This window comes from Electrona antarctica, assembly GCF_951216825.1.
Source record: "Electrona antarctica genome assembly, chromosome: 1".
NCBI classification, from domain to species: domain Eukaryota; kingdom Metazoa; phylum Chordata; class Actinopteri; order Myctophiformes; family Myctophidae; genus Electrona; species Electrona antarctica.
Window position 1 is genome coordinate 62,715,947 of NC_136806.1, and position 25,464 is coordinate 62,741,410.

Here is a 25,464-nt window from a genome sequence, read left to right on the forward strand (position 1 = left end):
TCTCTATGGTCATGTGCTCAAGTCGGATCTGTCCGATATTTCATATTCCATCCTAATTGGCTATAATTGGCTTTCACAGTTTGCAAGATTGCCCCGTTTTGAACAAAAGCCTCAAATCATGAACGCAGCATGCAATTTACGTGAAATCTTTCACACATTTTCTTACTAGGCACATTCTTCACATTGGCCTGTTATAGCGCCACCAACAGGTTGATTTTTGCAAAACACATTTTTGGAACAAAATGCCTCAAATCATCCAATTGCCATCAAAGGCGTATGAAGAAATGGCACCCTTTTCACATTGGCCTATTATAGCGCCACCAGGAGGCCACAACCTGACCTGCCCTGGTGGAGACCTGTGCCCAGAAGGGCACTTTTTCTAGTTAACATATATTTCTTTGCAAAAAAGGGTGAAGTGTCCTTTTAACACGCCATTCTGAACCTGTGTGCACTGTATTTCTGTAGTCGTATTCTTAAATATATAATGTGTTTCAATCCTGTCCTGACAGCATTGTATTTCCTTGTTTACATCGTGTAAACAATGTTTACACGATGTAAACATTGTTTGCCATAATCACAGTGGAAAGGTTTTTCTCCTGTGTGCATAACCTTGCGTGTCTTCAAGTGGGTTTTCTCCCGTGTGGACACACTGGTGCGTCTCCTGGTTATAATGAGTGAAACTCTTGTCACAATGTTTACAGACGGGGGGTTTCCTTCCTGTGTAAGTCGTCCGATGAGTCTTCACTTCTCCTGGCTGAGTTACAATAGTCTTAGTAAGCTGTTGACGACAGTGCGATCTTGGTTGGTTTGTGTCTTCTTGTTTCTGGCCGTTTAGACCAGGGGTTCTCAACCCGTGGGTCGCGACCCCTCGGGGGGTCGCCAAATTATTTTAGGGGGTCCCCAAATTATTAAAAAAAAAAAAAAAAAGATTTTGTTTTGTAATTTTTTTTCACGATTTTTCAAAAATAGCAGACCTACAAGCTCGTAGCGCGCCACTCGGTGGCGCGCTATGAGCTTGTAGATCTGCTATTTTTAAATAGCTAAATTATAACAATGCTTAAAACACCAAAAGGGGTTCCCGCCCAAAATGGTTTAAGGTTATTGTAGCAGTCAATTTATATTGGGGGTCGGGAGGGGGCGGGGCGGGGGTCCCGAGACGTTGCCAAAGCATTTTCGGGGGTCCCCGGCCAAAAACGTTGAGAACCCCTGGTTTAGACTAGCTGTTGGTTGGCGGCTGAGGTGATCTGGTCATTGCTCTGCAAATGCCCAGCTCTGCAAACGTCTCAGGTAGACGTTAAGCCATATGGACGCTCAGTACAGCTGGCCTGAGTCTGGGGAGACCTCATACCTTAGGAGCAGTGGTTAATTCAATTAATTAAAGGGCGAGGTCGCGTGCACGCATCCGCCTGGGTGACAGCAGACTGCTGGGCAAGCGCTGGCGCTTTGGCATGGGGGGGTCAGATCAACATATGGATGTAAGGGTGGCAGCGGGGGCAGTGTCTTGAGTGTACAGGGTTTGATGAGGGCCCAGGTAGGGCCGGGCCTTAATTGTCACACACACACACACACACACACACACACACACACACACACACACACACACACACACACACACACGACAGACACAAACAAACACACTCACGCACTCGTGCCATTAGGTAGAGCAGGGGAGGAGGTGGGATCATAATCTGCTTTCAACAACTTACTTGACTTTTCTTTGTGCTGTATTGGAGCAGCTCGCAGGTGAAGGAATTAAGGAATATATCCATTTGAAACGCGATATGGGCTTGTCGGCGAGTCATCAGATAGTTATTTAATTCACACTGCAGGAGTCTTTTTTTTAAATCGTCTGTCATTATATCGTTGTGGCTTTCACACTAAACGATTGGTCGCAGACTAGGCATAACACACTGCAAGAGTTCACCAAGAATCCAAGATGCGATCCAGACCCGATTAATTTGTGCAGGAATTGCCGTGATACAAGCGCGAGACCGACACAGGCTACCATTGTACGACACAGGACAGGTATTTACCCAAGGAATAAATTGGTTATTATTATCATCTGATCATCTATCGATACAGTCAGTCGACGACGACGGACGGACGGACGGACGTACGTACGTACGTACGGACGGACGGACAGTGTCGGTGCAAGTGCTCTCATTGGCTGCAATACAGGACTTATCGGGACGCGCTCGCAACCCATTTCATACTATACGATGTCCAGTCGGCGACAGAGCCAAATATCAAACCTGCTAGATATTCAGAAGACGTCGGCTAGCACTTTTATCGGCGCTATATCTTCTCGCAGAGCCTTTCACACACAGCGAGCAAAACCTGGCCGATCAGAGCCCGATAAGCCTATCTCACAGAATTTCCCCGCCCCCCTTAATACGCCCCCTTTCGGGGTTAGTGGTGATAGCGTGACGTCACTCCATAGACGCTACATGTTAACAGAGGTAATTTAAGAAGTCTACAACTTTTGTTTTCTCAAGGTAAGGTTTGTTCTATCTGTTCGAGCTGATTTACCATCTTGTTTGCTTCATAATAATATTGGTCTGTCACATTTTTACATTAGAAAATGTACTTAGATTCTCCAGAGAAAAAAACATGTAAATGCTAATGTTAATGACACCACTATTTACCGGAAGTGGGCGTGAAAAACGGGCTGTGAGATAGGCCTATTTGCATCAGATCAGGAGTTTTGTCGGCGAATGCCAAAAATGGTCCCCGACAGCATAATCGGAGCAAATATCGTGCAGTGTGTACGAGCCTTTACTGAATAAAAAAAAGAAAGCTACTGTAACGTGTTATTTACGTTACGCTACGTCCCAACACTGGTCGTTAAGCAGCAGGAGGACGTTTGTTAGCAGCTCAACCACTGAAACCAAAATAAACGTCCAACACAGATAAAAGTAATTAATCACCTACTGCTGCAGGTTCCATTTTTAAGTAATCTGTGTTGTTCAAGATGCATGGTTTTCATATTGTAAATTATTATGGTCGCGTGGTTTACCAGGAGCACGTAACTTTGGGAAAGTGTTATAGTAGCTTGTTTACAACTGAAACAGACTTCCTGTGCACTGACTTCCTCTTCAAAATAAGAGCGCCATGTAATGATTAGTCAACACTAGTTTTATTTCTACTTACAGGACGTTAACATCTCATTTGAGTTCCTTTTGAATGCCTGTCAGATTTCTTTACATAACTGTCTCAGCTGTTGGTGCGCAAATGCGCCTCTCATGCCTTTGATCTACCGCGCAGCAAACATTTTGACGATGCATGCGCACTGGTGCAGCGGTTTTGTGCCCCCCTCTACAAAAACTGTTATCTAAGGGGTAAGTGCTACGGGCCATGATGGAGTCTGAAAAGGTGGGTTTTCAGACTACGGCCGAAGATTGGGAGTGAGGCTGCAGTTCTGATTGTAATGGGAAGTGCATTCCATAGTTTTGGAGCCAGAAGGGAGAAGAGTTTGGGACGTGTGGAGCATTGTCCCGGCGTTTTTAGTGAGGGTACTTCCAGTTTCCCTGCGTATGTTATGTGGAGTCTTGATCAACTCTCTCTCTCTCTCTCTCTCTCTCTCTCTCTCTCTCTCTCTCTCTCTCTCTCTCTCTGTTGAATTAAGCAATATTACACGAGAGGGTGTGGGTTAACGTGATTATTGCCACGACAGTGATGCGGTCAGGAACGAGACGAAGTCGAGTTCCGCAAGCATCACTGAAGTGGCAATCACGTTAAACCACACCCTCGAGTGTAATATTGCAATTATACAACAGTTACCCTTAAAACTAAGAAAATAGCTGAACAAATGATGTTTTTTTAATGACAGATGTAGTCACTATGACCACAAATGTCCCAAGAAACTAGCTAGCCTAGCCACCGAGTTTGCTAGCGCTCTGGGAGAACAGAGCAACTGAATTATTTGTTTTGATTAGGTGGTGAATGGTGCTGGTTTAACCCACGGCTAGAAGGCCGTTTCAACCAATCAGATTGCTTCCTCGAAACGATCTGTGGTATATGCATGTTGTATATAGGTTGTGTGCATCTGAATTTATTGGACTTGTTGGCACGCTTTAGCAGACTACATCTTCGTGATGCCACTGATCACATGACTTCAAGTTCTAGACCTCCAGTTCCAGTGTTGGGTATCGTTAGGTTTACTGGCATTAAATATAATCCTGTTACGTTACAAGATTACCCACTGAGAAAAGTAATTTAGATAGATTATTTTTGGATTACTGGTTAATTAAAACCCATTTTCGAATGCTTGTGCAAGTGCAATTGTATTCCTGCCTTCCGTCTGGAGATGCCCACGAGTCTCGGAGCTTGAGTCCGAGTCGAGTCTGGACTCTCTGGTTTTAATTAATTGAATAATGTATTTAAATACGACATAGCCTAAGACTGAAATACAGTTGTGATTGTCTACACACCCAACCCGAAATGACAAATGCACAGAATGAATGTTTATCAATCATTCAATCAATCAAATCAATTGCTCGCTGCTGTGTTGAGTGCGTAAGGAGAACACTCAACCACAGACATTCCCTGCTGTTCACAGTCACCATAGTAGTTATTAGCCAGTTTCAGGAAAGACACAATGTACTTACTACTCACGTTGGCTGTTAAAGTTCCAACCTTCGCATGGTTCCATTTCCAGGACAGAGTGAATAACCTAAACGTCTCTGAATATAGGTAGAGCTCCATTTAGTTTCCACTGAAGTAACAGAGTTATGATAATGTCCATGTGTCTCCGTTCGAAAAGTGAACCTTTTTCATTATCCATCCAAAACAGAGCTACAGCTATATTGTGTGACAACTTAGGCTATTCTCTAATACTGTACCTTTACGGTTTACATCAATCCGCCTCTCAAACGCATCACTTATTCCAATGCGTAACGTGCGCCGTCGGCTTCCCCCCCAAAAAAACTGACATACAAGCTGCCGATTCTATTTGTTTACTTTTGCCATTTTAATACAGTACTAGACCTGTACATGCCCGTCGGCCACCGGCCTACTTGAGAACTAGAGACTGACACGGGAGTGGATTTTCACTCCTGTCCCATCCCACTCCTGCAGAAAAAATCCTGTCCTGTCCCAATCCTGGGCCAGAGTAAAAAACAAAATCCCATCCTGTCCCACTCCTGTAGAATGACTCCTGTTTTTTTTTTTTTCATTAGGAAAAGTTATTCTATATCTATCCATCTATCCATCTCTTCCTGCTTCTCAAGACAGATAGCCTACCAATAAAACAAATAAAAATAAAGTGGGCAATGGTGGATTTAACTTTGACTACCAAATACAGTATATCCTATATTCATATCAATATTAAAACAAAACCAAGAACAGTTCTGACTGTTGACAAGTGCTTTGTCAATTGTTGAGATATATAATAGCCAATAAAAACATAATGTAAATATTTTTTACACACAGTAATAAACGTAATACAGATCTTCTCTTATGGGGGTCCCTGGCATCTTTTCAAATGGGGGTCCACGGGCTAATAAATGTTGATTTAGGGGTCCTTGACATGAAAATGTTTGGGAACCACTGGTGTATGGGACTCGTTTGGGAGAAAGAAGGGAGACGATGTATTGTAGAACATTCGCTCAGCCTCAGACAGCTGTTCAGGGAGCCAAGCAAGTGCCAACAGTAACAGCGTTAGCATGTAGCTAACGTAGCATCACAATTGCAAGTTGCAACGTTGCCACTGCCAGGGGGAACAAATGCATCAGGATGATCAGGATGATCTGGCTATAAATAATCGATTATATCACATCACCGGCGCGATGCAGAATCATGCACGGCCGCACTGCGATGTCTTCATATTAAACTTTATGAAACGTCCACTGGATTGCATGAAGGAAGTTTTCATCCTCTCCCGGTTGGAGCGGAGCCTGGAAGCATTAGCACTGCTGGGGTATGTAGTTGGCTCACTGAAAGATGACTACAACAAAGATGGGCGCTTCTGTTCTTTTGGTTGGCAGCTCGACCAGTTGAAAATATAATTCACGGTCCTGCACGCTCCTGTTGACTTTCATTCCCGTCCCGTCCCGATCACGGGATTAATAAAAATATGAATCCCATCCCGCGGGAATCCTGCGGGAATCCCGTGACCCGCGGGAGTCCCGACAAAATGTCAGTCTCTATTGAGAACAATGACATTTGGGAACCTAATAATACCTGTTGTCAACTTGTCATAGCATAGGAAAAGAGAAGGGAAGCCGCACACTCATGATGAGTGTGCGGCTTCCCTTCTCTTTTCCTATGTTACTTTTTGAACCCAGCACGTCCATGAAGTGATGTGCGTATTTTACTATAGTTTCTGTACAACTTGTCATAGCACCCATTTTAACTATCTGTCTGTGTCCCTTTTGTGCCCTTTCTGTATATGGAAATCTCTGTATCTGTCTGCCTCTGTCTTTCTGCATGTTCCTGAAGAGTGCAAACTGACTGTGAAAAGTGTACCGGTTAAGTAATCAATTTGCAGCTGTGGGGTTGCCATGGCAATCGATTGGCTGAGGCAGAGGCTGGGAATTGCACAGGTGAGGGGACTTAGGCTGATTCGGCCCACTGGCAGAGCCTGAGCAGAGTCTTTTGTGGTGGTTCTGGAGAACCGTGGGTCCGACCGACTGGATACCGGGCACTGCACTCCCTGTGGGAGTGTGGAACGTGTGTGTCGAATGTGAAGTCGATGGGTCAAACGGTTCTCGTGTTACGTGCATTACAACCGTACACACACACACGCACGCGCCTCACCATATCTGTGAGTAGGATGTCAACTGAGCTCCACGCACTGAGGTTCATTTGCGCAATTGCGGGCGCCGGGAGGGGAAAGGAAAGGGATGGGATTGGATTATTATATATGTTTTCTTGTATTTCATTCATTAATGGCTCCAAAAATGGAGTCGGGGCTATATTTACTTTTTTAATCTCTCTCTCAGTCTCTCTCTCAGTCTCTCTCTCTCTCTCTCTCTCTCTCTCTCTCTCTCTCTCTCTCTCTCTCTCTCTCTCTCTCTCTTGCTCTCTGACAGTTATCCAGTTCCATCTTTTGACTTCCTCTCTGCTTCCTTCTGTCTCTGTCATTCTTCTCCCCATGCTACCTGCTTTGCGCTCTCTCTCTCTCTCTCTCTCTCTCTCTCTCTCTCTCTCTCTCTCTCTCTCTCTCTCTCTCTCTCTCTCTCTCTCGCTCTCTCCCCCACTGCACTAGCCCTAACAATGGACAGCCTTAACAGTAAATCACGGCCGTTCTCCTTCCAGGACCCTCCATTGTTCCTGGTGATTCCCAGGTGAACAGAGTAAAAAACTGAAGCCTGAGAGGTTCGGATGGAATATTTTCATCATCCAATGCTCACCGCTCTCGCCCTCAGGGAAATGACACTCTAGAATAACGTGAAATGTACTTCTCATTCTCACCCCTCTCACTCTCAAGAAAGATGGAAATGAGACCTCTGTACAATAACCTCCCCTTAGAGCAGGAGAGGGATTTGTCGTTTTCATTATGAGTTTGACCCGTGCACACTCTTACTGTCACAGCTAAAAGGGTTTAGAATGTAATGTAGCACAGTAAGCACACAGTATGGAACACTGCTGCCACAACTCACAAATCACTATATATATATATATGCCTTATTGCCGTGAATGTCTCAAGACAATGATTCATCTGATTAATAAAGAAAACGTACACTATCCTACTATTCTATCCTATTTTACTAAAATCTGTTTTGTGAACTCTCACTCCATTAAGACGGCTAATAGTGAAAGGCCCTTCACTTATAAGCTGTGTATTAGTACTCAATTAAGACTGATGTGGGTGTACTCATACTGTGCATGGGGTAGTTAACTTAATTCATTCATAGTCTGGATTTTCGGTGGTGAGGTGACCACCGCCCCAGCCCTTCTCTCTGTTTTTACTCACCACCGCTCAACGTTATTTCAGCTCCGGTGGTCACCTCACCACCGGAGCTGTGGTCACCACTGAAAATCCAGACTATGAATGAGCCTTTACTCATGGAAGCAGTCTCAGGGTTAATTGGACCATTCTCTACATCCCACTCCACACTATAGCGATTGTCTAATACTAGCTCAGCAACCATTGCAAACGGCCACAGACTAGGACACACTCCCATTCGTATCGTATAATCAATATAAACTACATGGAATCAGCAACATTCAATAACATTATGACTCTATGGTCAAACGCTGCTGCTGTGTGATTCCAGGATGGATTCCACCCCCTTTCCCCAAGCTCAAAACAGCACTGACAATTGCAGGCTATGATGTGTGTTGTCAAACACACACACAAAAACCCATGGTACAGATCGAGGACAGAACAATTACAAATGTGAAAAGTGACACCAGTGACAAATGGAGCTGATAATTACAAATACATTTTGGTTTGCTTTAAGCCACCTCTTAAGGTTGAATTTCTTCACTTTTCACTACCGTATGAATATCTTAATGTAAGTCGCTCTGGATTAAGAGCGTCTGCTAAATGCCTAAATTGTAAATTGTAAATTGTAAATTGTAATATATCTCGGTTTCTAGGAAATGAAACGGAAGTTAAAAATAACTTTTCAGAATTTTTCTAATCCATTTATCTCGGATTCTTTTCCCATATTGTGTTTTTGTTCAAAAGGAGCTTTATTCACGGCTCATAACTAAAGCGGTTACAAAAAGTATGTTTCGGTTGAATTCAAATAAGATTGCGTCTAACTTTACATAGCCGTTTTTACTTCCGGTTCATGGCCCGAGAGTTAAAAATAAGACATTGCTCTGAAAACACAGTGGCAAGGGCTAAACGCAGAGATAAATACATTTGGCAGTCTCGCACGCGTTGTGAGCTTGTAGATCAGTTTTTTTTCTACTAAGTATTCCCTCAGACTAGGGGCCAGGAGGGGCGAGATCCAATTGCCGACCGTCATCGTCGGTCGGTCCCGCTGTAGGTCGGTCGGTAGGTCGGTTTTGGGGTTAGGGGGTTTAGGGTTAGGGTGTTTTAAGTCTACTGTATTAGCATGTAAAAAAGAAAAAACTACCGACCGGCGATTGGATCTAGCTGTCTCTCGACTAGGGATGCTAGAGTGATAATGTTTAAAAGAAAACATACCTGTACAAAATAAAACCACAAAGATTTGGCGCCCCCCCTGTAGTAACTCTGAGGACACCCTAGCGGTCACGGACCCCCTGTTGAAGACCCCTGGTCTACAGTATATAAGGAAGACAGAAAACGGCCTATATACAGAATGGTTGCTCACATTGTGTATCTATCTATTCATAATATCTTGTGTCTGTGTGCTTCAGGGTTTCCTGGACATTGATTTGACAGACCTAAGGAAGGGTGGAGCCAACATAACAGGTTTCCAGCTGGTCAACAACTCTGCGCCAGAGGTCAGCCGTGTGGCCCAGCAGTGGCTGGACTTTGACAACAAAGATGCCAAAGTGTTGAAGCGAAGCCTGAAGGTATCTTATCCTCTCTTATCTGTCAGGTTGACATCTTTCTACTGCTTCACACCTTAACTGCCCAGCGTCAGTAGGAACCCAGTACATTCTTGTGCCCAGCTATTCGGGGCTTCAGAGCCCTTTTCAAGGTGACACCGTGACTCCATCTTGTTGTGCAGATAGCATAGCATCTAACCGAAACATTCCCGGAATGATTGCCGACCACCTGATACATGAATTCTTCTATACCGCGACTAGCAACGGGACTGTGATGGGCCGTCAAAAACACATGTTTTGATTAGTATCGAAATCTGTGATTTATCTGTGATTTTCTGTGATTTTTCTTACATCATCGTTCGATTTAATCCAAAGATCTAAGCTGTGTGATGTGTACATAGGCCTACATTTTTAGTTAAAACCATTAATATCAACACATGTCCCTCTGCACTCTAGCAATTAGTGCACTTGGTGAATGCTAGCCTATCAGTTGTTGGCTTGTTGTTCAGGGGTGCAATGTAACTAAGTACATTTACTCAAGTATTAGCCTATACAAGTGCTTACAGTGCACAGAACAATTTTGAGGTACTTTTACTTTACTTTCCATTTTTGTTACTTTTACTCCACTACAATTACAGCATTTGACGGCTGTAGTGTTCATTTGCAGATTTGATTATAATAGATCTGTACATCTGCTATTGTCTATACATTTGAGTACTTAAACTTTGGTACTCAAAGTATATTTTGATGCTAAAACCATTGTACATTAAAAGCTCCAAAACAGTTGCTCCCAACAAAAATTTACTAATAATGTAATAAAAATGAACACGGCAGATTATTCACAATGGTGAATTGAATTGAATTGTAATTGTTATAGTGTTCTAATTTAAAGTTTGTCTGCTTATTTATTCGTGTCATCACTTCCAATTCCGCTTGTTTAATCTGTATCCTGACGGCGTTCTCTATCCTGATTGGATAAAATTGGTATCCTGACCTGTTTAATACAAAATCACACCTGTGTGAACTGAGTGGTGTAAGGTATTATATAGCCTGATCAGCTGTGGTCTGACGTAATGTCTGACGTAATGAAATCAGCATCAACCAATCAGCATCAACCATGCTCATTTTTTGAGCACAGACAGACAGACAGACACGTCAACTAACAAAGCCAGTTGTAGGAGTGGTTTACACCACTCAAAAACTGGAGAGACATGGAGACTCTGGCTGTTACTGAACAAACACTCTAGATCGCAATGATTACTATCACAATATAGAGCTTTTTACCCCTTATTTTACCCTACCTTTAACATTATGGAAAATCTAGTATGGTTGTGTATGGGCCGTGAGGTATCTGTACCTTATATAAATGTTATTAGCTGTTGTGTCTCTGCAGTACACAGGTGCTCTGACCTACGACGGGGTGAAAGTCATGTCGACGGCGTTCCAGAACCTGAGGAGACAGAGGATAGATATCTCCCGTAGGGGCAACGCTGGGGAATGTCTGGCCAACCCACCTGCTCCTTGGGGACAGGGCATCGACATCCAGAGAGCACTACAGCAGGTCACTCACCGCACGCACGCACGCACGCACGCACGCACGCACGCACGCACGCACGCACACACAAACACAAACACGCACGCACGCACATACCTTCTTTATGACGCCCTTCCTTTTTTTCCCCCACCTGCATATGTCTTTTTTTATTATTTTGTTGTGATGATTTGAATTGTGTTTGTTTATTTTTCATACCTAGTATGAATACCCAGGACCTGAATACAACACCACAAGGACTCTTTTCTGTTATATTCTAAGTGTTTGACTGTACTATGTACTGTTTACATTTCTGCCTAATTAAGTACTCAATCAAACAGGTGTGCACGCACGCACGCACGCACGCACGCACGCACGCACGCACGCACGCACGCACGCACGCACGATTACATTCCGACACTGGGAAACAAAGTATAACATGTGTGCATGTTGTGGATTCCACAAGTACACATAATATGTGTACTTGTTGAATCCACAACATTATAGGCACAAACTGGCTAAATCACACACAAACACACTCAGGCACACATGCAAATACATAAAGCCATGTGTGCATTCATGCAAGTGTTTGAGTGGCACATTGACTAACAGTTCCTGATCCAGAGCTGGCTGAACAAATGAGGTCTCGTTCTGTGGCGTAAAGTTCACATTAAGTCCCTGCAGAGCTCACCAGTATCGAATGTGACGTCCTCTGTTGGTAAACACAACCTGCAGGCAATAAGCCTCGCCCCAGAGCATCATGGGATATGACATCAGCATTTGAGCTCAGTAATGCAATGTTTGGACCAGCTACTTAAAGATGGAATGCCGTGATCCCCCCCCCCAAAAAAAAATCAGGTAATATGATTATGCTAGGAGAAAGATGTTTTGTACAGAAAGTGTTTTTTTTTTATGTGGCCACACCCACCAGTTCATTAATTAAGTATGCCTGTTGCCTGGTGATCCACCTGAACTGAAGCCTCACTAACAGCTGTTGTTGTATGATAAAGGGGGAGGGGTTAGGGGAGGGGATGATATTGTGATGTCACTAACGTGGTGTATTTCAATTGGGCATTTTGACTCAAAGACTTTCAGGAAGAATACAAAAAATACACAGGGAAGACATATTTCAATATTCTAACCACACCTGGGTGTCTATTAGATTAGAGCAATGTTAACTCCATACGCGTGCGTGCGTGCGTGCGTGCGTGCGTGCGTGCGTGCGTGCGTTGCGTTGCGTTGCGTGCGTGCGTGCGTGCGTGCGTGCGTTGCGTGCGGCCTGAGGCTCTGTCTGTGGAATGGCAGTGCACACGTCTGGTCAATGTAACCATCTGCCGGGGGGGTAGACTGGAGATTGAAGCTGCTCTCGCTCAATTAACTCTCTCACCCAGCCAAGAAAAATACTGCAGTGTGCGTGACACACACACACACACACACACACACACACACACACACACACACACATATACACACACATTTGAACCTCCGTAGGCACACATGTAGCACATTCTCAAATAAATGAACACTAAGCAAACACATTCAACCCAAGCTAAACACGCAACGGCGTGTAAAATGTTGTTGACACATAAATGTTGGGCTGCTGGTTGACGGAGCATTCATCGCATGCATGATGAGATGAGTTGCTCTTCTTTCCGCTCTGGGAGACACAGTGACACCACAGAAGAGTGACTCACTGTCTGACACCATGTCTCCGTCTCCTCTTCACACAGGTCCGTATCGACGGGCTGACGGGTCACATCCAGTTCAATGAGAGAGGCCGCAGGACCAACTACACTGTCAGCGTTATGGAACTGGCCCCCTCTGGACCCAAGAAGGTCAGTCATGGGTACTACTGTCTCCTGTCTGGGAGGTGGCGGAGAACAGACTTGTGGCCACAAGGTCACCGTCTCACGTCTCAGTGCCTTGAAGTTAGGCTTACCATACGTCCTCTTTTGCCCGGACAAGTCCTCTTTTGGGGGGCTGTCCGGGCAGTTCGGGGGGGGTTTATAAATTCCTTCAAATGTCCAGGGTTTTACACGTATCGCCTGTAGTGTATCGCTACGCTCACAGACCATTCAGACCAATGTGTATTACAATGCACGTTCAATGGTTCATAGTGGAAAAACACTGTGAGAGGTGGACGTTCAGCCCGAACCCCGGAATGTGTATTATTCATAACTCTGCATGTGCTGCGCGCTGACAGCACTGGTCCCGCAGATCAGAGAAAGGCTCGCTGGCTGCTCTGCTGTCTGCAGATAGACTGTTGTGTTGTCTGCTCTCCGTGAGGAAAGCTTGAAATGCCAAAGAACTATCTCATCATTGACATGCAGAAAAAGTAGGCTACTGTTTTCTTAGCTTTGTGACTGACCAATGAGAAGCAGATTGTGTTGTCTGCAAAGGAACTAAGTGTCTGTCACAAATAAAAGTTCTGTCCTGCAAGCCCATGTCATGTCAACAACACAGACAAGGCAGCTGTGCGCGAGCCTCGAGGTGAGTCCTGCAAATTGAATTGACCCAATATTATTTTGTACAACCTAGCAAAGCATAAGATATGATGGTTTGGAGAATAGGCTGGTCTCTCTTTTTACAAGAGATAAGCCATTGCATACAGGTTCTCAAACTTTTTAATTTCAAGGACCCCCATAAAACCAAAGGGACCCATACGAGTCCCATTTGATTCAATTTGTACAGTATCAGAGTTAAAAGTTATAAAAGGGTCCATTTGGTTCCATTTGTACTACACTCTCAGAGTTACAGACCTGTAAGGGTCCATTTGGTTCCATTTGTACACTCTCAGAGTTACAGACCTGTAAGGGTCCATTTGGGTCCATGTGTTACACTCTCAGAGTTACAGACCTGTAATGGGTCCATTTGGAACCCCCTCAAGGAACCATGAGGTTCCCTGGATCACACCTTTGAGAGCCACTGCTTTAAATAAATACATAACTAATATAGAGCATATTTGATCAAATTTAGGAGCATAACTTTTTTGTTATAGATTATTTTGACATCTGAATTTAATTCAAATTGAACCGCGCACGCACGACACATGCACATGCACGACGTGCACGCGCACATGCACGCACATGTGTCCTCTTTTTGGTAATTCAGAATATGGTATGCCTACTTGAAGTAGAAGCTCGAGCGGCCTTCGGTTGAGCGTCTAGCGCCACGGGGGGGAATTTAAAAAATCAAAAAAAAAAGTTTTGTGGAATTTTTTTTTTGAAAAATAAAAAGAATACAAAAATAAATAAAAAATAATTAAAAAAATCCCAAAAAATGTTTTGTGAAAAAAATTATAGGGGCCTAAAGCGATGATGAAAATGACATTGCACCAATTCAGGAAGTAGCGAACGGAGGTATTGCGTAATCAGGCAATGTTACTGTACAATAATGTGAAGACATTGAGGGTGGGATAATAAGCCTTGAACCTTAGCAGAGTACTTTTTTTAGAGCAATTTTTGTGTGAAATGTGGAGCTTGCGTGAGCCGTGAGACATGAGAGCAAAGCTGTCTCGAACTCTTCTTGGATCATCTGGGTGGCTGAGGACCTCAAGAGTTGGATATGAAGCATTACTTTGTATAGATGTATCATGTATACTATAGGTTTGTTTATTGTTCCCCCTACTTTAATGATGTGCCCTGTTTGTTGTAGGTGGGCTACTGGAATGAAGATGAGAAGTATGTGAGCACAGCGGCCATGAGAGGCACCAATGAAACATATGGCCTTCAGAACAGGACTTACATCGTCACCACTATCCTGGTGAGAGTGTGTGTGTGTGTGTGTGTGTGTGTGCGTGCGTGCGTGAATCCTCTTTTTTTAGGAACACCCTGCTTCACACTGGGTACAGGCTTTAGTTCCGACATACGACACACAGTCACACACACACACACACACACACACACACACACACACGCACACACGCACACACACACACACACACACACACACACACACACACACACACACACACACACACACACACACACACACACACACACACACACACAACCTGGGAGCTGCCCAGTACAATCACAGTCTTATACTCTCGGGCCACTGGTGAAAAAAGTACTCAATTGTTTTACTTAAGTAAAGGTATCAATACTGCAATGTAGAACTACTCCATTCAAAATGTACTTAAGTATTAAAAAGTAGAAAGTACTCACTATGCAGAATATCCCATTGCATGCATCGCGACGCATTGTGAGCTTGTAGATCGGCTATTTTCAAATGGACGAAATGTATATAGCGCTGAAGTGGCTACTGTATGTTTTGTGAAAATAATATAAATCTACAAAGTAACTAGTAACTAAAGTTGTCTAGTAAATGAGTAAAAGTACAATATTTATCTCTGATATGTAGTGATTATAGAAGTAAAAGTATTGGCAATTAGAAGTACTCAAATACCTCTACAGTGTATGGCGAACATTCTGAACTTGACGATAATTTAAGATCTAACAAGCTCACGTGATGCAATGTGGGCTTGTAACTTGGCTATTTTCAGAAAATATAGATTTGGTGTAGAGACTATACACTAGATCTATTTTCTGTAAATTGCCATGCAACGTAGGTTTGTAACTTTGCTATTTTCCGAAAATCGATTTGTTGTTTAGACTAAATTAGGCTGACACTGATGTGTCTTTACGGCACTGCCACATCTTTTAGGTTTGCACGCACCACAACTGCAGTGTTATTCTAGAACAGGGGTTCTCAACGTTTTTGGCCGGGGACCCCCGGAAATGCTTTGGCAATGTCTCGGGACCCCCGCCCCGCCCCCCCAATATAAATTGACTGCTACAATAACCTTAAACCATTTTGGGCGGGAACCCCTTTTGATGTTTTAAGCATTGTTATAATTTAGCTATTGAAAAATAGCAGATCTACAAGCTCATAGCGCGCCACCGAGTGGCGCGCTATGAACTTGTAGGTCTGCTATTTTTGAAAAATCGTGAAAATAAAATTAAAAAAAAAATCTTTTTTTTTTTTTTTTTTTTTTTTTAAATATTTTGGGGACCCCCCAAAATAATTTGGCAACCCCCCGAGGGGTCGCGACCCACGGGTTGAGAACCCCTATTCTAGAACAGCCACACACAGTGTAGCCGTGTACAGCTTGGCAGTAGATGGGCAAGCGGACCTCCACTGCGCAGGTTAATGGGGTAAGGGATTTCCACGGCGTGCCTCTTTGCGAAACCTGCTGTTCTGGCTGACAGACACAGTCAAGCCTGATGTTAGGAGACGGCATGGAGGAGCATGGTTGAATGAGCTCAGTCTAGCACTAGTGGTGGAAAGGGTACTAAGATGTTTTACTTAACCCATTTTGACCTGAGATCAGATTCTATAAAAATGTCTGTTTGAAAATGACAGTTTTCTGAAAAAGCTATGTTTCTATGTCAGTCGTTCTTCGGTTTTTCAAAAATAGCAGACCTGCAAGCTCGTAGCGCGCCACTCGGTGGCGCGCTATGAGCTTGTAGATCTGCTATTTTTCAATAGCTAAAGCATAACATAATGCTAACACCAAAAGGGGTTCCCGCCCAAAATGGGTTAACCCATAGACTGCCTCCTGCTGGACGCAGAGCCAACCGCAGGCTGCCGAGCCGATTTCAATGTAGCACACGTTGGACTGTCATCCTGTCTGGAGTATCCATCTTTAATGCTAAATAAATAGCGTCAATGCTAGCGAGCTCAATTGAAGCCATCCTTGCTATAGAAAGCGCCAATGTTTCCATCTAAACCACCGGATAATCAGCAAAGACCTCCGGACATCGCGCATTTTAACCAAACCATGGAACGCTCCGTAGATTTCTAGTTATTCAGCTTTTTAGTCAGCCTGTATGAAGGGACGTGGACGGCAGCACGGTTGCGCAATCCGGTCTAGGACCGCTAAAGAAGGAAAGGCCAAGCCAAAATAATAATACAAAAACAGAAATCAGCGATCCGGTTTGATATCAATAATAAAGCTTATCAGACGGAACATTACGCCAGAAGCAGTTGCTGGTTGGATTCCTTATGACGGAACGTTCCGCCAGGAGCAGTAAAACCGTTAAGTAAAAGTATCAATACTGCATTGTAGAACTACAATACAAGTAAAAGTCCGTAATTCAAAATGTACTTGAGTAAAAGTACAAAAGTATTGGCATCAAAATGTACCAAAAGTACAAATGCAGAATGTCCTATAATCAGCCAATTTTCCATGACACAAAAAAACAAATGCTGTGAGTCTCCAAAGACACAAGATAGCTTAGCTGAGTGGTGAGGAGAGAGATGGGGAGAGAAAAGGCTATGAGATGAAATGAGATGAGATGAGATGATATTGTTAATCCCTGAAGGAAAAATAGCAGATCTACAAGCTCATAGCGCGCCACCGTGTGGCACGCTACGAGCTTGTAGGTCTGCTATTTTTGAAAAATCGAAAAACCACTGACATAGAAACATAGCTTTTTCAGAAAACTGTCAGGATGTAGAAGACATTTTTAGAATCTGATCTCAGGTTAAAATGGGTTAATATGTACATTATACAGTCTGATGGCAGTTGGCATGAAAGAGTCTGTACCACTCAGTCTCCGTATGCATGTTTGGGTGGAAAGTACATACTGAAGGAGCTACCACCTGGCATACTGGAAAGAGACAACCCAACTGCTGCGGCAGTATAAATCCTAATACATTATTATCAAATAAAATAACTGCACCAAAGACAGAGTCATGGAGGAAGAGGTAGAAGACCACCCACTGGACATGCACCCACTGGACACAAACATGTGGTGGAAAGAGATGCGTTCTAACCACCTGCCCATCAGAGACACATACAGTTGGAGGCCATCGATATTGTCCTTTTCTTTTTGCTGAGGTTTGCGTGATCTGCGCAAAAGGACAGTTAACCCATTTTGGTGTTTTAAACATTATGTTATAATTTAGCTATTGAAAAATAGCAGATCTACAAGCCCATAGCGCGCCACCGAGTGGCGCGCTACGAGCTTGTAGGTCTGCTATTTTTGAAAAATCGTGAAAATATTTATTTCAGAAAACTGGATTTAGAAGGATTTTTTAAAATGTTGAGGTCAGGCCTAAATGGGTCAAATGATAAGGGACAATATCGGTGGCACCCAACTGTACATGTACTTGATCCCACAGATTACATACGCCCAACATGACCAATGACAAAAAACTCCCATACCTACTGGGAGAAATACAACAATGAGCAGCAGCAAGATGTGTGAATTGTTGCGATAAAAGGTTAGCCAATGGAACATAACCACCCTAAGGACTACCTGTACCGAGTAGACCGCTAGACCTACTGCACATACAGAGCTGATACCTTTAAATGCATTTAGTTTTGAGGAAAGAAATACTGATTTGTACCTAAGTGACTGCAAAAGATTGCTGTTATTTGTTTCAAAAAGCTTTAAGCCCTGTACTGTATATGACATATACAATAACGATACAATGAGGCATAGTTCAAGCAATGCTGTACCACCTCCAACTGTATACTTTCACAATTTTCAGCAGTTTGAAAATATGAATTGAATTTAATTGAATTTAATTGAATTTAATTGAATTTAATTGAATTTAATTGAATTTAATTGAATTTAATTGAATTTAATTGAATTTAATTGAATTTAATTGAATTTAATTTAATTGAATTAGAGATGCATTTATGTAGACTGCCTACACTTTATTGTGATTAAGGTATGATCAAATACCTCTCATCCTGACATACGTTTTCTGAAAAACTTCAAATATTTATATAGCAGCATCACATTTTTTAAATATTTGAATACTGTACATACTGTACAGAACCCAAAAATGGGTTCCCGGCCTGAAGGGGTAAAACACCAAAAGGGGTTCCCGCCCATAGTGGAAACGCAAATTAGACAATGAAAACATAACTTGTGTAACTCGCCATAATGTGATGTTTTGGTGAGCAGAGAGCTTTTGTTTCCCTGTGCGTGTGTGTGTGCGTGTGTGTGCGTGTGCGTGTGCGTGTGTGCGTGCGTGTGTGTGTGTGTGTGTGTGTGTTTGTGTGCGTGCGTGCGTGCGTGCGTGCGTTTGACCTTTCTCTTCACTGTGTCCCTGGGGTCGTTTTCTCTGCCAAGTGTGTAACCATGATTACCTTCCTCTCAACCGTAACCCACAGGAGGGCTGCTCATCTTTTACACCATCATGAAATATGGACGTAGGATTTGCTGAGCTCACTGTCGTCTTATAGCTTTATGTAACGCTGTCAGTCGTAACGAGCCGAGGGAACCTCAGCGGGGGCCTCCGTCCGTGGTTCGATAGTGGACAATTCAAAACTGGCCTGCCTTCAATCCCACTTCCAATGCAGCGTTCACTTTCTTGGCTGCTTGCCTTTGATTTATCTGTTGACTGTGAGAGAGAAAGAATGGAAAAGGCCCCAGGTGTCATGTCAGCTTTAATCTTCTCGGGATGTCCAATCAATGTGTGTGTGTGTGTGTGTGTGTGTGTGTGTGTGTGTGTGTGTGTGCGCGTGTGTGTGTGTGTGCGTGTGTGTGTGTGTGTGTGTGTGTGTGTGTGTGTGTGTGTGTGTGTGTGTGTGTGTGTGTGTGTGTGTGTGTGTGTGTGTGTGTGTGTGTGTGTGTGTGCATTGAATATGTTGTTCACACTGAGCACTACAACTATATTGGTTATAGTTACTAGCTGATAACTATATCAATTAGTAAGTAACTATGACTTCCAACATTCTCCAGTGTATTTGTTATAGTTGTGGTGTAGACTCTGCCATCCACTTGACCTTTTCATTTTGTATAACAAACAATACATGTGTATAGTTACATTGCTTGTACATAAACCTGCAGCGTGACATATCGTACATACTCATACATGCAGTAAAAACATACAGTACCTGTTCACTAAGGCATGTCCCCAAACGGTTTTAGGATCGGAAAATCGCTCGTCACGTTGGCACTCGAACCTCAATGAATGGGTTTTTTTCTTTTTTCATTTATAGTTTTTTTTTTTTTTTTTTTACAGCAAAACAATCATAATGCCAGGTACAGCTGAAGCCCGACAATGTTCTTTAACCCATTTTGACCTGAGATCAGATTCTAAAAATGTCTTCTACATCCTGACAGTTTTCTGAAAAAGCTATGTTTCTATGTCAGTCGTTCTTCGATTTTTCAAAAATAGCAGACCTACAAGCTCATAGCGCGCCACTCGGTGGCGCGCTATGAGCTTGTAGATCTGCTATTTTTCAATAGCTAAAGCATAACATAATGCTAACACCAAAAGGGGTTCCCGATTCCAACACCAAATTAATGTCATCTCTCTGACATGCACTTTCTCTGATGTGTGCTGCATGCAGCAGCAGCTCTTTGGGCTGTGAAGAATGATCTTGCAAACGTTATTATCCCCCCAAATAAATATCCACGAGGCCTACAGTAACTGTATCTAACTGCAATATATTATAATGCGGCATATTATAAGCTTCATTAATTGTTTACTTTTGCGCCGGGAAGCGATGTGTTAGTTTTGTTTGCATGTGTAGCCGCAAGAGGGGGAAATAACTCTTCTTGAGAGCCTTCAGTCCTGAGACAATTCAATCCACTTATTATTTTTTTGCTCAACTCAACTCTAAATTTGACTGAGGGACTGCCATTGGATTTTTTTGAATTTTCGTTTTTTCATGTCATATGAAAGCAGTGAATCATAGCTTAAAATTGACATATTGGTTGTTCAGTTTGACCCACCAGTTTTGGAGATATGGCTTATAGAGTCATGTCTTGCAGAAAACAGCAAGTTGAGAAAACGGGCTTGAAAGGTTCACTTCTGTGGTCTCTAACATTACACCTAGCTACATGTTTGGGCATTTATTTCATATTTACATGTCGATTTCAGCTCTGACACTTATTTCAGACATGCTCTAGTATGTGTAGAGTCTGCCTGTGCTATTAACTCATTAAAAAAAAAAAAAAAAAAAAAAAACGTTTTTCTCCTCTGGTGAAAAGCTGTAATTTGCGCGATGGCAGTCTCTCAGTCAAATCTGGTCACAGTCTGTCGTAAATGTCCATGAGTACTAGTACGCTCAACGAAATGCACAACATTATAATATAGAACATGCATATTCCGGGAGCGGCTATTTCCATACCTAACCATATACCATACAGTGATGTCCCCTGTCAGGTTGCTCTGGGTGGTAGCAGAATACAAAGACTTCAGGATGTTCTGTGAAACCTTGAATTTCATTAACTGCCTGAGGTGTTAACAGGCGTTGACTCACCTTCTTTACCACAGACAATACAATACAGTTGGAGGCCATCAATATTGCCCTTTTCTTTTTGCTGAGGTTTGCGTGATCTGCGCAAAAGGACAGTTAACCCATTTTGGGCGGGAACCCCTTTTGGTGTTTTAAACATTATGTTATAATTTAGCTATTGAAAAATAGCAGATCTACAAGCTCATAGCGCGCCACCGAGTGGCGCGCTACGAGCTTGTAGGTCTGCTATTTTTGAAAAATCGTGAAAATATTTATTTCAGAAAACTGGAGGATTTAGAAGGATTTTTTAAAATGTTGAGGTCAGGCCTAAATGGGTCAAATGATAAGGGACAATATCGGTGGCACCCAACTGTACATCCATTTCCTCATGCCTCCCACTTGCAGGAGTCCCCATATGTGATGATGAAGAAGAACCACGAGCAGCTGGGGGGGAACGATAAGTACGAGGGCTACATTGTGGAGCTGGCCGCTGAGATAGCCAAGCATGTGGGCTACCACTACAAGCTGAAGGTTGTCTCCGATGGCAAGTACGGAGCCAGAGACGCGGAAACCAAGATGTGGAACGGCATGGTGGGAGAACTGGTGTATGGGGTGAGTGAGCCCACTTTGACTGATGTCTGTAACAGGTTAATGCTAATATTAGTCTTGTGTAGCCAGACAAGAATTCCACAATCACTTGAATGTCTGGAACTACACCTCCCGAAATCCGAGTAAGGAAGCTGCCATTTCCGTTCACGAAAATATGTTAAAAAATATCTTTCTCTGCTAAGCAGCAAGCTACTGTATGCTTAGATGATTTATATTTATATTAGGATAAATTTGCGGGGCTGTAAAGACGAAACGGAAGCGGGGAGGAGGCTTCACTTCTGCTTTATCGCTTACTCATGATCAGAGCTTCCGTTCTCCAGACTGTATGACGGAAGCATTTGAAAATTGCAGGAGGCAACAGTCTGGCCACGTGAGACTACTGTACATTCATATGTATTGTATACTACATGCACAATCATGTCCGTTCCTCAGAAAGCCGACGTGGCGGTGGCTCCTCTGACCATCACTCTGGTGCGTGAAGAAGTGATCGACTTCTCCAAACCCTTCATGTCTCTGGGGATCTCCATCATGATCAAGAAGCCCACCAAGTCCAAACCGGGGGTGTTCTCCTTCCTGGACCCACTGGCCTATGAGATCTGGATGTGCATTGTGTTCGCCTACATCGGCGTCAGCGTGGTTCTGTTCCTGGTCAGCCGCTTCAGCCCGTACGAGTGGCACGCAGACGACTATGAGGACGGGGCCGACGCGCAGACGCCCGCCCAGCCCTCGGCCTCCAACGGGCTCCAGCCGGGCCAGGCGGGTGGCATGCAGGCAAACCCCAACCAGCAGAGCCCCGAGCAGACCAATGAGTTTGGCATCTTCAACTCCCTGTGGTTTTCCCTGGGAGCGTTCATGCAGCAGGGCTGTGACATCTCCCCACGGTAAGCAGATGACAAGGCTTGTTTATCACATACAGCTGCCGACAGTACTGCCAAGAGTTCAACATGTTGTTTTCTTGTCCCAGCCAGCAGTGCTTTGTTTGTGGGGGGGGGGGGGGGGATTTACATCTGTATTGGCTGTTGTCGTACAGAATTGAGATGAAAGTAGTTTGGTTCGCCTGCCTTTAGTACAGGAAATCTATGGAAAATACAGGGTCAACCTCAATCTAATTGCAAAAAAAACAAACTCGTCTGATTTTGCATCTTCAATATATCCTGAATAACAGAAAAAAAGTTGCCTGGAATTGTCTGAGGGGAAAGTGTTGAAAATGGCCTGTACAGTATGGCCACCATTGACATCCTATTATAAGGCAATATTTTTAAAATGTCCTTATGCTTTGAGTAGCATGTGACATGTCAGATCGGCGAACCAATAGGATCCACCACTTTTTCCGTGCCGGCAATCCGACATATCACATAGGCTGCGCCAGGCTACCTGCCTTCAGGTTTCCCCATAGAGTATATAAAAGGATAGAGACTGATCTGGCGCGAAGCTCAGTGGCGTTTTGAAGCACCCGGAAGGACCGTCTACTTCCGCCTTTTTTCGATTTGGGCACCAAAACTTGGTGCCCAAAATGCGGAAGTGCAAACGCGCTCAACGTTAAAGCCCAGCTGCACGGGGTTTCCTCGTCATACTTCCACGGGTCCGCCTGCAGTCCCTCCTCTTACCGCTAGGGCCCAGTGCTTCAACGTTGGAAAGCCTCACTGGCCCCTTGGGTTTCCTCAATGGCCATTACTAGTCCCGAACTTTTAGACCAATAGAAAGTGTGTTGTTCCTTCTGTAGTTACTTTGTTTTAACCCATTTTTGGGCGGGAACCCCTTTTGGTGTTTTAAACATTATGTTATAATTTAGCTATTGAAAAATAGCAGATCTACAAGCTCATAGCGCGCCACCGAGTGGCGCGCTATGAACTTGTAGGTCTGCTATTTTTGAAAAATCGTTAAAATGTGCCTCAAATGATTTAGAAAACTTTATTTTTTAAATTTCTACGTCAGGCCTGAATAGGTTAAATCCCAACAGAACATGCACCTTGTGGGGCATCGGATGCATGTCGATGCCGGGGCGTGGCGATGCGTAGTGGATCTACAGTATATGGAACAGAGGTGTGATTGTAATGGCACATTGATGAGGTCCATCTATTTTCTTTCTCATTCCTTTCAAAACTTTTTGGGGAACGTATACAGAAGTCAACCAGCTCAGTGGCCTTGTGGTTAGAGTGTCCGCCCTGAGACTGGGAGGTTGGGGTTCAATACCAAAGACTCTAAAAATGAGACCCAATGCCTCCCTGCTTGACACTCAGCATCAAGGGTTGGATTGGGGGTAAATCCCTGTGACATACTAACTAGTGTCATGTCCAGGGGGTGTACTTGTACATCAAGCTGCCTCACGCTACAGAAACAGGAGATAGGCTCCTGCCCTGTGGGCCTCATGGCTCGGCAAGGCTACTTACTTACTTATACAGAAGTCAGACTCTTGAAGGACTCTTGTTGAGTATCCCAGTGTGGGGGTGGGTGTAGCAGTGTCTTATCACTCCCCCCTGGAGTGCTCTCCTGAGCGCTGCTATGGAACCACCCTCAAAAAGATCGCCAATTAAAAATCTCATTAATGTGTCTGAAATTAGAGACACCGAGGGGTTGACTTTCTGAGCTTTCCGGAGGGACTTGAATGAAGAGGAGAGGAGAAATTATCAACATTAGCAGCCGTCAGATCTAAACCAACAGAGACTGGTGATTGGGCGAGAGAGAGAGAGAGAGAGAGAGAGAGAGAGAGAGAGAGAGAGAGAGAGAGAGAGAGAGAGAGAGAGAGAGAGAGAGAGAGAGAGAGAGAGAGAGAGTGAGTGTGTGAATGTGTCTGTATGCATCCTAGTGATTTTCACCCGGACAATTATATATATTTTTTAATGTTCATAATGTAGCTGATGTCTGAGGTGGGTGGGTCTTTCTGTACCTTCATGATGCTCAGTGACATCATAGACGGTAGGTTTGTTTCCCTGCCCACATCCCTGTTTTTTTGCTACAGGCAGGTGTTAGGGTGAATTTCACCTGAGTTTAGTGATAGAGAAAAATCCCACTCAGCCACAATGGGCTTTTTTATATATACTTTTTAAAATAATACCGACATTTTTTGATATATAAATATTTTTTTCTTTTTTTGGTGAAAGGTCATGATGAAATATTAAATTAAATTAAATTAAATTTATTAAATATTAAATTACCTCAATCCCTAAACCTAACTGCACGCAACGCATTGTGAGCTTGTAGATCTGATATTTTCAAAAGATTTTTTATACATTTGAAAACTTGAAACAAGACATTCAGCATGCTGAGTACTTTGACTTCTCGTACATTTTGATGTCAATACTTTTGTACATTTTCTATATATATATCTATATTGCAGTATTGGTACTTTTACTTGAGTAAAGAATGTGAGTACTTTTTTTCACCACTGGTGTACTACAGTAGTACAGGATTGTATAGCGGCTGTCACCTTGTTCATGTAGCAACTGACATTTGCCATCTTCTGCCTGGAGACATCACTGCATGCCTTTCCTGGGAAGATAAGGACTAGTGTACTCAAGTACTGTTCTCCACCAGGACAGAACATACATGTGCAATATCTATTGATTTCCTGGTACACCTCCCAGGCTTACACTAGTGATCCCTTCCCCATGGCCTCCGTGCATGCATGTGTGCATGCATGCACGCGTGCAGGGTTACACGAATATATAGGACCATGCTTAAAGGA

The 25,464-nt window shown here is 43.5% G+C and overlaps 1 protein-coding gene across 1 annotated transcript in view; it reads left to right on the forward strand.

Moving 5' to 3' along the window:
• Nucleotides 1-25,464, forward strand: part of LOC306923767 (glutamate receptor 1-like) — a gene marked incomplete at both ends in the record, with an annotated part of 128,799 nt that overhangs the window by 62,513 nt on the left and 40,822 nt on the right. Inside the window, 6 exons of the mRNA XM_079502060.1 lie at nucleotides 9,298-9,456; nucleotides 10,826-10,993; nucleotides 12,694-12,798; nucleotides 14,618-14,725; nucleotides 21,576-21,782; nucleotides 22,212-22,660. Of these exons, the coding sequence (XP_079358186.1) occupies nucleotides 9,298-9,456; nucleotides 10,826-10,993; nucleotides 12,694-12,798; nucleotides 14,618-14,725; nucleotides 21,576-21,782; nucleotides 22,212-22,660 (1,196 nt within the window). The remainder of the gene's footprint in view (nucleotides 1-9,297; nucleotides 9,457-10,825; nucleotides 10,994-12,693; nucleotides 12,799-14,617; nucleotides 14,726-21,575; nucleotides 21,783-22,211; nucleotides 22,661-25,464) is intronic.